We start from the raw sequence: 12443 nt of genomic DNA, 5'->3' as shown, positions 1-12443 counted from the left end.
GTGGATCAATTTGGTTATGGATAACCGGTTTTTTTCACACCCATATATATATATATATATATATATATATATATATATATATATATATATATATATATATATATATATATATATATATATATATATATATATATATATATATATATATATATATATATATATATATATATATATATATATATATATATATATATATATATATATATATATATATATATATATATATATATATATATATATATATATATTTATTTATTTATTTATTTATTTATTTATTTTTTATATTTATATATTTATTTTTGTTTACTCATTTATTTTTATAAAATTATATATAATTTTTGAAAATTATAATTATAGTATTTTAATTAATACTTGTGACTCCCCTTAATATTTTAAACATAATCTGCCATTGCAAGAGAGATAGATAACTATTTTTGAACTAATAAACTAAGAAATACATAAATATAAAATAAATAAAAAACATAAAAGAAGATAAATGTGCAGATAACTTATTTGATTGATTGTATGTGTTATTATAGAACAACACTGGTCATCATAACCATCACAAACATGGCTTATAGAATTTAACCTTATTTGACTATGTGCACGAGTAGTGCATGATTTTATGAGTTTTCTATGTGTTAGTAAATGGTGCTTCACATTTTGTCTCATCTTCTTTTTTGCGGTAATTTTTGTTTCCTATACTCAGATGTATATTCCCGTCGACCAGTCGCTTCTGTCATAGAACAAAGGTAAAATGTCAAATTATCAAACTAATGTTTTGATTGAGACTAACGCTCCTACTTCCAACATAAAACTATGTGGAGTTTGAGAGAATTTTGATTGAACCATATTCCCTTGTTTTACATTTGTCTAACCATCGTTGATCCTAGCTATGTAGATAATTGTAAGCACCTTTTTTAACAATAAAAAGCCCACAAGTTTGATTCAACTTACGAGACAAAAAGTCATTTTCCATATCTAGAACAAGAAATAATTGGATGGTAGATTATTTCTTCTCAGAGACTCACCACCCCTTCTACCAATATCCTATTTGGATTGTGTTGTTTCCAGCCAAAATTAAAGTTTAAAACTTCAAGTTAGTTTAGTGGTGATTGGTGATTGACATTGTATTTAATAAGAAAAATTACGATCCGATATTCTGCAATTGCGATCGGGATTGTTAGTTAATTTAGTGGTGATTGATGCTGGATTTGGTAGAAATGACTATGATTCGATCTTCTGCAACTGCGATTGAGAGGGGACTGAAACCACTTTATGTCAGAATTAACCCCGAACCGGATTAGTCGGTCAAGTGAAACGAATACGGGTGGTGAAAGCCAAAAAAAATTAAAACTTCCAAATTTTAATTTGATTTTGTTAAATCCATACATACAAAGCTCTGATACGCCATGCACACGGCGTGTCGCCGTGTTCGACACGGATCCGCGTACAACACGTATCTGACATGTTTTTAAAGGTCCAACGAAAATGATTAAATCGCAGCGGACATGGATACGATATCTTATTTTAAATAAAATACTCAATCCAATTCAAAAAAATTCTGAATTAAAAAAAAATCAATTCAAATATTTTTAGAACTTAAAAATAAAGGTTGCGCTTAAGCTACTTACACAACCTTTCATCATTTTGTGAAAGAAATTGGAACACATATTAATTTATTTATTCTTTTAAGAGAATCAAGATGACACCATATCAAGAAGATCAAGGAGCACTCCCCAATATCATCAAGAGAAAATTTAAATGTGGGATGTCGTTTAAAATGAGTTTGAATCATTAGATGACAGTGGATTTCTTAAAGTTGTTGACTTGTCTTTGGATGAATAAGGTTTAGAGGTTGATTTTCTCAATATAGAGTGACTATGATATGATTTGTATCATTTTGTTTTGATGAATTTCTGTCTTTTTTTTAGTTAATTGAAAGTACTAAATTTAAACTAACATTTGTGTAAAAAAAGTTTTATAAACATAAATTTTGTGTAAAAAAAGTTTTATAGACATAAATTTTATATATTTTTTTACATTAGTAGAATCCTTATGTCCATATCTTTGTCGTGTTCCGTGTCCGAATTTAGGTTTTATAGATCCATACTAACACAAAGCATGCAAAATCATCATGATCATCCAATTTCTTGGCAAAACAATGGCCTGAGTTTGGGTGGAAGTTACATAAGCATGAATTCAAAGTAGAGAAATTTATGTTTCAACATGTTTTTTTCAAAAAGAAAGATTGATGCAAAACCTAGTAAGAATTTGTTAATTCAATGCAAAAACCATATTTTTTCGTGTCATAACCAAGCACGCATATTTATACTAGAACATAAAGGCAATGAAAATGAATGGTTTCCACTGTGAAACCAAACATAATGGTGAGCAGTAGTGACTGTTAATTCCCAGACTCTGAAAATTGTGTTTTTTCTTGCTACAGTCAAACTCTTAAAGTCGTTTCATATGTCATTTTCAAAGTTAACCTGCGAAGATTTATATTTATTGGCATCACGTTAGTTTGGGTTTGTCAAGTGACACTTGGTGAACATAACATAGGAATTGACTGCATGCTGCATTGTTGCATGACATGATGCAAAGGATGAGTAAAGTCTATTCTACTTGTAATAACAATAACAATAGTCTTACAACAAACATCACCAAATAGTACGAGCAGAAAAGGTAATAAGAGAAACAACAACATTGACGACGACGACAACGACAACAACAACAAAAATCCCTCCAAAGATCATCTGATCTTACACAAAAGTTTGGCAAGTAGACTGATAAAATGGGAGAGAAAATTATTACACATTCAAATGTGTTATTCAAATGTGCTTCTTGATATATGTATTTCTGTAATAAATTTAAGTACTTGTCACAACTCCATCGAAAATAATAAAACATAGCAATGTGAAACCTCATTGTAGTCATCTCCTGATAACTTCTCTTCACGGTGTTGGGAACAATAGCAAACAGGGTCTTCGGAGCAGAAAAGAGTATTATTCCCAAATGCAAAAAAGGATTCTGGTTCTGACACGAAAAAAAGTTTGACGCATAAATAAGCACGAGAAATAGACATGTGGACGGGCATGTGCATAATGGACTTGCAGATTCTCTTCAAGTTATTCAAAGAGCAAGGTGCGTGTATGTTGGCCATGGTTTTATTCAAGATCAAAGAGATGGCCACGAAAAGACTATATGGACACAAAGACAATTGATTGGTGCAATGAGTGTTGGGTCTGAACTGGGATAACTTAAAAATAAAGACTAATTTTGAGACTGGCCGATTGAAAAATTGAGATAAAATGGAGAGATAATGAGGAGTACATTCACATTGCTTAGCTTGAGGTGTGAGAGACAGTGCTACTTGTGGTGGCACTGGGAGTTGCTAAAGAACTGGAACTCGGAGCAGATGGCTGGCTACTTGATTGAGAAACCGGTACGACAGTTGACAGAGTTAACCCAGCTGATGCAGTCGACGTGCTCATGGATGATGACATTCTGGATGAAGCAGACTCTTTGCTGGATCCCGAGGCAAGTTCAGGCCTAAACTCGGATGATGAGGATGATGGAGCAAGGGTGCCAATGGAGGAACCAACCGGATAGGGTGCAACTGGCATATCAGCTAGAGAAGAAGCAGATGGACTGTAACTCAGGGATCCCATAGGATGATCAAATCTGCATGCAGATCCAAACTTACAAATTCCACGCTGCGTATAATGAGTGCATGGTTGTGCCCCCTGATTATAAAACAAAACTATATAAGATGCTTGATAAATAAGAATTTGTGAATGTAATCAACAATCATTAACAATACGGAATAAAATTTCAACCCAGTAAATCGTGCACAGTTAATTCAATTCGTAAAAACCAGACTGCGTGTATAACCCAACATAGCAAGCAACAAAGTTAAGAAGTCAATTTCGTTATACCTTACAGTTATCTATTATAATGACTGGTTAACCGAAAAATATAGCAGAAGAAGGAAATCATACAACATTTATTAAAAATGTTATTCATAAGTCATAACAAATTTGAGTAGCAGAGTGAAAATGAGTAGAAAGGTAATCATTACCGGGCGCAAAGGAAGACCGGCAGGACTAAAGATCACTTTCGGTGCACCAGTGTCTCGCGGATGATGATATCTACACGAAGAACCAAATTTACACTCCCCCGTTTTCATGTAATGATGACAATCCTGCTGATCAGGCCTTTCGGGTAATGAGGGTTCCTTCTGACTACTGCCTGAAGGACCAGTTGAGGAACCAGAAGGTTGAAAATGTCCAGTAAAGGCAGTTGACGGTGAAGGGAGCTGGGTTATCCCGTAAATCTGAGGTGTGGCAATGCTCAACGGAGTACTCGTAGGAAGTACAGGACTTGCTGCTGGAGCCTGCACCAAACACTTAACAGTTTCAAAGAAAGCACACATATAGTATAACTCGAGTAAGCAACCAAAACAAAAATCCTGGACAAACCTGTTGATAAGGGCTCCAGCCTTGAAAAGGTACCATAGTGGGGGACACGACCATAGGCCCGTAGGGACCCTGGACAAACGAGCCATGCAGCAGAGGTGGCCTCGCGACCAGTACACCATATTGTTGCTGTGAAGGACCGGATGGAGCCTGCACAGTTTGATAAATCGGTGAAGGTACTGGCATAGGCAGAGGTGAAACTTGGGGAGCTGGTGACGGTGCTAGCATTTGGACACCGGTGGGCTGTGGATGATGGTATTTACAAGTTGCGCCAAACTTGCATTGACCTGTTTTCACATAGTAGGAACACTCTTTCTCACCCTGTTACAATTATTTATAACAACTCAATATTCAGAACAAACTGGATTCACGATATCGAAATGTGAGCACAAAAGTCACAAATATCATGGTACAAAAAATATAAAGCAAAACAAACCACTCGCAAAGGATATCCATAATAATTTAGCGTCACGGGGACAGTAGCTCCTGCTGATTGTCTAGGATGGTGATACTTGCATGAAGCACCAAATTTGCATGATCCTGTCCTTAGGAAATACTGCAGTTTAACAATAAGCGGATATAATCAATACAAAAGGAAAACAACCGATTTTGAAGACAATCAAAAACAAAATAAAACTCAACTTCACTCCTAAACCTGACATGCATGCATGCAAAACAAAACAAAACTCAATTTCACTCCCAAACTGACATGCATGCAAAACAAAACTACTCAACATCGATTTTTTAAAAATCGAACCAAACGTTCCAACTAATTGAACCATGAACTGACACTGTCTACGGATCGGTTATTTGAGCGGTTCAACTGTGGTTCCGTTCTGGTTCTATCATTTTAAAACATTTGATCTACGACCCAAACGGACCCAAACGGTTCAATGACACGTTTGGTTCTTAAAACAATAAAAACAGATTATTTTCCACAACAGAAATGAATAACCGAGCCAATTGTGAAAACTCAGTCATGAATCAATATGCATGCAGCAGAATTGCGAAACTCGATCATCAATCGATGTGCATGCAGCGCGTAATTTAACAGAACTAACTACCTGGCACACAGGCTGTCCAAGTCGTTCCGGATACTCCCCTGCAATCCTCGCAGCTCCAATAACCTAAGCAGCACAGAAGCGAATCCTCAAATCATCTCAAGTGTGTGGAATGCACAACCTCAATCTCATGCAATCAAGTGAAAATAAACTGATAAAATTCAATTAATAAACCAAAACACAACTCCACTAGTAAAAAGCGTTTTAACTCTAGCAAACTAGAGACAGAAACAAGATCAAACACATTGATAGAACAGAACCAGAGAGGATCACATCGAGAACGAAGAAAGAAACAAAACCCTTGAAACAAAAACCTCAAGAAACAGAAACAAAAACAAAAACAAAAACCAAAACTTTACCGCGCCACGGTCACGTGGATGGTTAAACCGACACCTGGAACCGTAACCGCAAAAACCTGTCCTCAAATAATAGATACAATCAGCTTCATCAGGTCGCTGAGGATACGATTCACCACCAACCAATCCATACCCTGCTACATTCACAAAATCAAACATCAAAATCACTTCCATTACACACTCTCACATTCCTCACAAAACCACAAATCGAACAAAATAAAATTCAAAATTGAGAATGCAGATACAATCACCTTCCTGCGTGGCCTCTCCACCGGCGACAGTCCATTCCGGCGTCGGATCAGACTGCGACCCTTCGTTTACTCGGCCGTACCGTTCCATTGTACGGACCAAACGAGGCTGAAAAGGGTGCAATCTGGAAAAGCTTCTCTCTCTCAAAACAAAGAATGAAAGGTTTCGATGAAAAGCGTGTGAATGAAGAAACTAGAGTGAGAAACAGGTTCGGATTTATGGGGTTTCTCTCTCTTCTCTCTCCTCTCTCGTAAACAACAGCGTCTCTGTTTCTTCTATTCTATGTACACTGTTTTGGTCTCTCTTTCTCTCTCTACTTTCTCTTTCCGTTTTCCAAAGCGTTTTTTTTTTAATTAATATTAATAAATTTTGGTCTTTTTTATTTATTTACTTTCTTTCTGTGTCTTACTTTGTAAGAGCCTTTTTTTTTATTGGTGGGAGATATGGTTGGTTTATTTTTATGTGCGTACGTTTTTTATACGCGCCAAACACATCACACAAAATACCATAAACAATCTTAGTTTTTATTATCACTTTCTTTATTAGCAAGACTTATTACAAATCTATATAAAATCTATAAAAAAAATGATGTTAATTTTGTATGGATAAAAAAAGTGACTCAGATGGTGGTCGGTGACCGACATATAGATATTAAAAATTATCTGACGTTAAAATTGATTCTGAATTGAGTTGGACGGTTTAATGAATGGAACAGATATCGGTAGTGAAAATTAAAAAAATATTTATTTTAAATGTATTATATATTCATGACATGAACAAAACAATTAAGAGAATTAAAAAAAATATAATAAGTATAAGAAAGTGTATTATTAAAATAATTATCATTAATTTATTAATATTTTAAAGTGATTTATAATTTAGAATAAAAAATAATAATATTTTTTAAAAATGTTAATAAATATCTTCATGGCATTGTTTAACAAACTAAAAGGGATCACTTTTGGCCAAAAATAGTGTATTTATTACTTTAAAAAAGTATTTGACTAGTACTTTAAAAACAAACTTTTTATTTGAATATTTTCCTAAAATAACGTCTTCAAAACATGTGTTACGAACATTTCTTAGTATTATCTATGTCTTCATTAATGTATGTTGGTTTCTACTATTGGAATAGTAAAGATTGATTTAAGAGATGTATACAAATTAATTAAATCTTAAGTTAGAAGTTAAATATTTTTGTTTCTATGATTAATTTTGTATACTTGAATTTATTGTTTAACTTACTTTTCTATAAATATATCTAAAAATAAATGGCTTACATTCAACTTAATTTAATTTAATTATAATCAAATTTTACTCTTTCAAAATTAATATTTGCTTTAGCAAAATCAAATACACAAGTTTATGTTTAGTTGAACTAATAATTAATTTTAACATGTTTACTGATTTTTTTCTAAAGAATTGATTTTAACTTAAAAGTTAGAATTTGAATTCAAATGAAATTTGTAAGTGGTATTTATTATTCAAGTTATGTTAATTATAATAGATTAGATAGTTTAACCGATATGTATTAGTCGAATTAAATTGATGTGAATTATTGATTTAAATTTATTTTTTAAATTATTTTTATTATAATAGATTGAGTAGTTCAACTAATATGTTAATTGAATCAATTAATTTGATGAGTTTAATAGTTTAATTGGTATGTGTTAGTTGAATTAAATTGATTAAATTATTTATTTCAATTTCAATTTTTTAATTAAATTAATTAAATTTATTATAATTTTAATTGTCGAGTTCGATTTTGTAATGTCTCTTTTATTTATTTTTAAAATATGAAATTTGAATTATTAAAAAATTAAATTAAAAAATATTTTATGTTTAATTATTTTTAATCAAAATAAATATTTATCATTACCTAATGAAAGTTATACTATTTATGTAAGCTAACAAAACAAACAAAATAGGTGTGAGATTTTGTGCTTATATAAATACCTTTCAACTTTTCTTTCAGCTTGTGGTCGTGCGCAGGCACTGATACGAGAGTCAATAGAACACGTGTTAAGACATATATGTCCTCCTGTATTAGAGTTAGGAGTGTTACAAAAAGTTATGTCGGTGTTGAACAATAGCTAATTAATTCTCATATGAAAACAATTAGACATTAGACAATTATATAGTAATTCTCATAGCTCATTGGTGGCTGTAGCAGATACAAAAATAGAAGCATCAGACAAATATACGGTATTGACTCCACGTGGTGTAAAAAACATATCTTCCTTAAAAGTGGTAAAAAGGTTACAAGAATTTTATCACTCCTATGTTACTGCAGGATTTGGATTGGATATGCTTTATGTATTACATTGTCTTTCAGCTGAGCTAATATGAACTGATCAAGCACCAATCGGATAACTGAAATAACACCGAATCAGAAACTAGCCGGTTGCTCACTTTGATAATAGTTGGAGAAATTAATAACAACAATATTCTAGACGTAATTTTGGATGATTGTATTTAACATTTAATCAATAATTTAAAATATATAAAAAAATGTTTTTTAATATTTGTTAAATAAAAAATTAATAATATTTAATAAAAAAATATTTTTATTAAAAATATTTATTTATAGATAATAATAATTTATTTACTTTAATACATAAATATAAATAATTAATATCGTGATCTCTAAATTAATAGTTTACACATATTTAACTCAATAATAAATATAAATAAATATTGTAATCATCAAATAAATCATACATCAATAGTTTAGATTAATTTAATTCAACTAACACATATCAATTAAGTCATCTAACTCGCTCATATATATATATATATATATATATATATATATATATTCAATTTTCTTAGTTTTGATCTTACTATCTTAATTCATTCACTAAACTAATTTATCTGTTTTAAATTTAAATAATTTTAGTCTTTTTACATTTTTTTATTAAAAATTACTTTTATTTTTAATTTTTAATAATATTTATTTTTTATTTTTTATTTTTTATTTTTAAAATTTCACAAGATTGACGTATCATTTAAAATTGAACACATCATCCATTTTAAATAATAAAATGAAAACAGTTTGAATTTAAAACAGAATAATTAATTTCATGAATAAGTTAAAATAAATTACTAAAATTATAATTAAATGTATTTAGCTTAATGATTAATTATGCCAATATGTTTTTAAAATAATTATTAAAAAATTCATAGATTTCGCTCGATTTGTAATTTGAGTTCTAAATTCATATTTTTAGTAATTTGAGTTATAATTAAGATTACCACCATTTGATACTCCAAAGTAATCAAAATTATATTATATAAATATTATTGGAACTACTTTAAAAATATTTAGCAATCTTAACAAACTTAATTTAAAAATAAGAAAAAAAGAATAACACATTTTTCATTAAGAGTTGGACTCTAAATAATATTCAAGTTTTATGTCATTATTTGAACATTTGAGTAGTCAAAACAAAAATTGCATAAGATTTATAAATACTTGAAATTGACCATTTATATGTAATGTCTATAATGTCTGGCATACTCCCAATTAAAAAACAATCCAAGTAGAAGAAAGATAAAATTGTAAAATTATAATAGAAAAAGAAACTTCCTAACGAGTAAAGGTAAATGATAAAGGTATAGTTTATTTGGGTCAATGATGTTATACATACATAAATATCTTATAACAAATAATTTGAAATAATTGAATAAATTGCAATTTATAATTTTATTATAACAAATGGGTAGATTATTTATAAGATCACCATGTATAAAAATAACGATTAATGTAAATAAAATAAAATGTTAAATTAAAAAAATGACTAATTAAATTTTAGGTTTAGTATCATTAATTTAATGATAAATTTTAAGTTTAGTATCATTAATTTAAATTTTAGGTTTACTAATAAAATATCTATAATTTTTTTTCTTTTTTAATTAAAACAGATTTATTTTTGTTCTTAATTCTTTCAAATATATCATGTTAGTCATTTTTGTCTAATGAACGATAAATTTAATGATAAATTTTAAGTTTATTCATCACTAATTAAAAAAAATATTAAAATAATATATTTTAAAAAATTAAAAAATCAATATAATTTTTTTAAAATTAAGAAATTAAAATAAACTCTAAAATTATCATACGGAATTAAAAAAAATACTATAACAAGTTAGTTGTATCTTTGCCCAACTCACTTACATTTACATTTATGTGTATATTTTATAAAAAAAGTTATTTAAAAAATTTTAAAATCATGTGATATCATAAGAAATAGAAAATAAATTGTAGGATTATATCAGTATTGAATACATAAATATTATATGAATTAAGTTGTGTTAAAATTATATGATAGTATGAATAATTCATAATTATTATATGATCACAAAATTAAATCATTATATGATTATATGTTTTTAATTTTTAAAATAAATTTAAAGTTGTATAATTATAAATAATTTAATAGTTAAAAGAATTAAATCAATTTTAGTGTTATTTAAAGCTTTTAGATTCAGTGGCGGGGCCAGATAAAAAAAATTGGGATAGCCGCTAATGTAAAATAAAGATTATAAATAAAATGTAAATAGTATTTTAAATAAAACATTAAAGTTAAAATAAATACAAAGTTAATTACTAAAAATTTAAATTACATGACTTAAAACTACCTTAAAGTAATGCTTTACGCGTTTCGAGTGACTTGAAATCGTCAATAATTGACTCCGAACTAATGCTTGCACTAATCTCCCTTTCAATATATACTGTCATGCTATCTCCAAGAAACTCATCATCCATCTTGTTTCTCAACTTAGTCTTAATAATTTTCATTGCTGAAAAAGACATCTCAATTGTGGGCGTAGAAACGGGAAGAGTCATGATAAGACGAAGTAGTCTATCAGTCAAGAAGTAAGTTTCAGTTTGTCCAGATGCAACCAAACATGAACATAGTTCTTGAATAGTTGATAAATTATTCAAGTTTGATGCTTGACGAGCAACAAATAGAAAATGTTGGAGTTGAAATTGCAAATTATTCTTCTCTTAATCACTAAAATTCATAGGATAATATTTTTCAACTAAAGAACAAATAGTATCAATGTTAAAAGCTTTATATCCATCCTTAGGAGATAAAGAACAAGAAAGAGTTAACAAATTCATTGCCTGCTCAATGAATCTGTTATTCAACTCTTATAATTGTTTGCCAATGGTAGTGAAAAAGATTTCAACTTTAAAGTAATGTTGAATTGTGACTTGATTCTCTTCAAGACGGGAGCGTCCAAATCTTGTTGTTGAATGAACATCATTAAGATTAGGAATCTCAATACCATATTTTTCACAAAAAGATACCACTTTAGTAAACAATATATCCCAACCATTTTCTCTCAAACCTTGAATAAGATGTTTTGTTGAACGAACCAAGTGTTGGTGTAAGCCCTAGAGGCCAATACTTTTGGTACTTGTATCGAATTATTTATTAATAATAAAAAGGCATTTTCTTTATTATGGTTGATTAATAAAGTCCCTGGAATAGATAGTCCGCTTAATATATTAAGTGTGACTTAATCATGAGAACACATTAAACATAAGGACACTATTCTTAAAGTATCCGTAGTCGAGCTTTAGTGTGAAGTGGGATAACATTAAAGCATTAAGACTATTATGTTTGTAGACTGATGATCACATCTCATGGATCATGGATAAAGAGTTATCAAGTCTTAAACATAGGTATGAATATTAGGAGTAATATTTATACCGGATTGACCCGCTATGAGAATACTGTATAGAAAGTTATGCAAAGTGTCATAAGTTATTCTCATGGTGATAATAGTGTATACCACTCTTCGACCTGAAACCACTATGGATCCTAGATGTAGAGTTGAGTGCTTTATTGCTGATCCAACGTTGTCCGTAACTGGATAACCATAAAGACAGTTGATGGGTACTCCATAAAGCATGCTGAGGGACATGAGTGTCCTAGATGGAATTTGCCCATCCTGCGTAACAGGATAAATGTCTATAGGCCTAATATTGAACTGGACAAGGATGACACGGTATATACCTTGTGTTCAATATAGACATAAGGGCAAAGGGGTAATTATACACATAATTATTATCACAGGAGGTTTTGTCAGATCACATGACATTTTCGTGACTTGGGTAGCAGTGATGTGTTGCTAGATACCGCTCACTGTTTATTATGTTAAATGCGTGATTTAATATAATTGCCAACGCCGCGAAAACCTATAGGGTCACACACAAAGGACGGATTGATGAGAGATAGAATAATTAAGGAACATCGTAAGGTACGGTGTACTTAAGTAGAATA

The 12443-nt window shown here is 29.9% G+C and overlaps 1 protein-coding gene across 1 annotated transcript; it reads right to left on the bottom strand.

Annotated features, from left to right (window-relative positions):
• Positions 1-2609: 2609 nt before the first annotated feature.
• On the bottom strand, positions 2610-6493 carry LOC127073332 (zinc finger CCCH domain-containing protein 34). The gene is made up of 7 exons (XM_051014486.1): positions 6150-6493; positions 5902-6032; positions 5546-5608; positions 4918-5037; positions 4485-4802; positions 4085-4399; positions 2610-3749 (listed from the first exon to the last, which is right to left on the bottom strand). The coding sequence occupies exons 1-7, from the start codon at positions 6235-6237 to the stop codon at positions 3348-3350; spliced, it is 1437 nt and encodes a 478-aa protein (XP_050870443.1). The 5' UTR covers positions 6238-6493; the 3' UTR covers positions 2610-3347.
• Positions 6494-12443: the final 5950 nt, after the last annotated feature.

This window comes from Lathyrus oleraceus, chromosome 4 (assembly GCF_024323335.1).
Source record: "Lathyrus oleraceus cultivar Zhongwan6 chromosome 4, CAAS_Psat_ZW6_1.0, whole genome shotgun sequence".
NCBI lineage: Eukaryota > Viridiplantae > Streptophyta > Magnoliopsida > Fabales > Fabaceae > Lathyrus > Lathyrus oleraceus.
The sequence above is the reverse complement of the archived record's forward strand: the minus strand, read 5'-3'. Positions and strand labels throughout refer to the sequence as shown.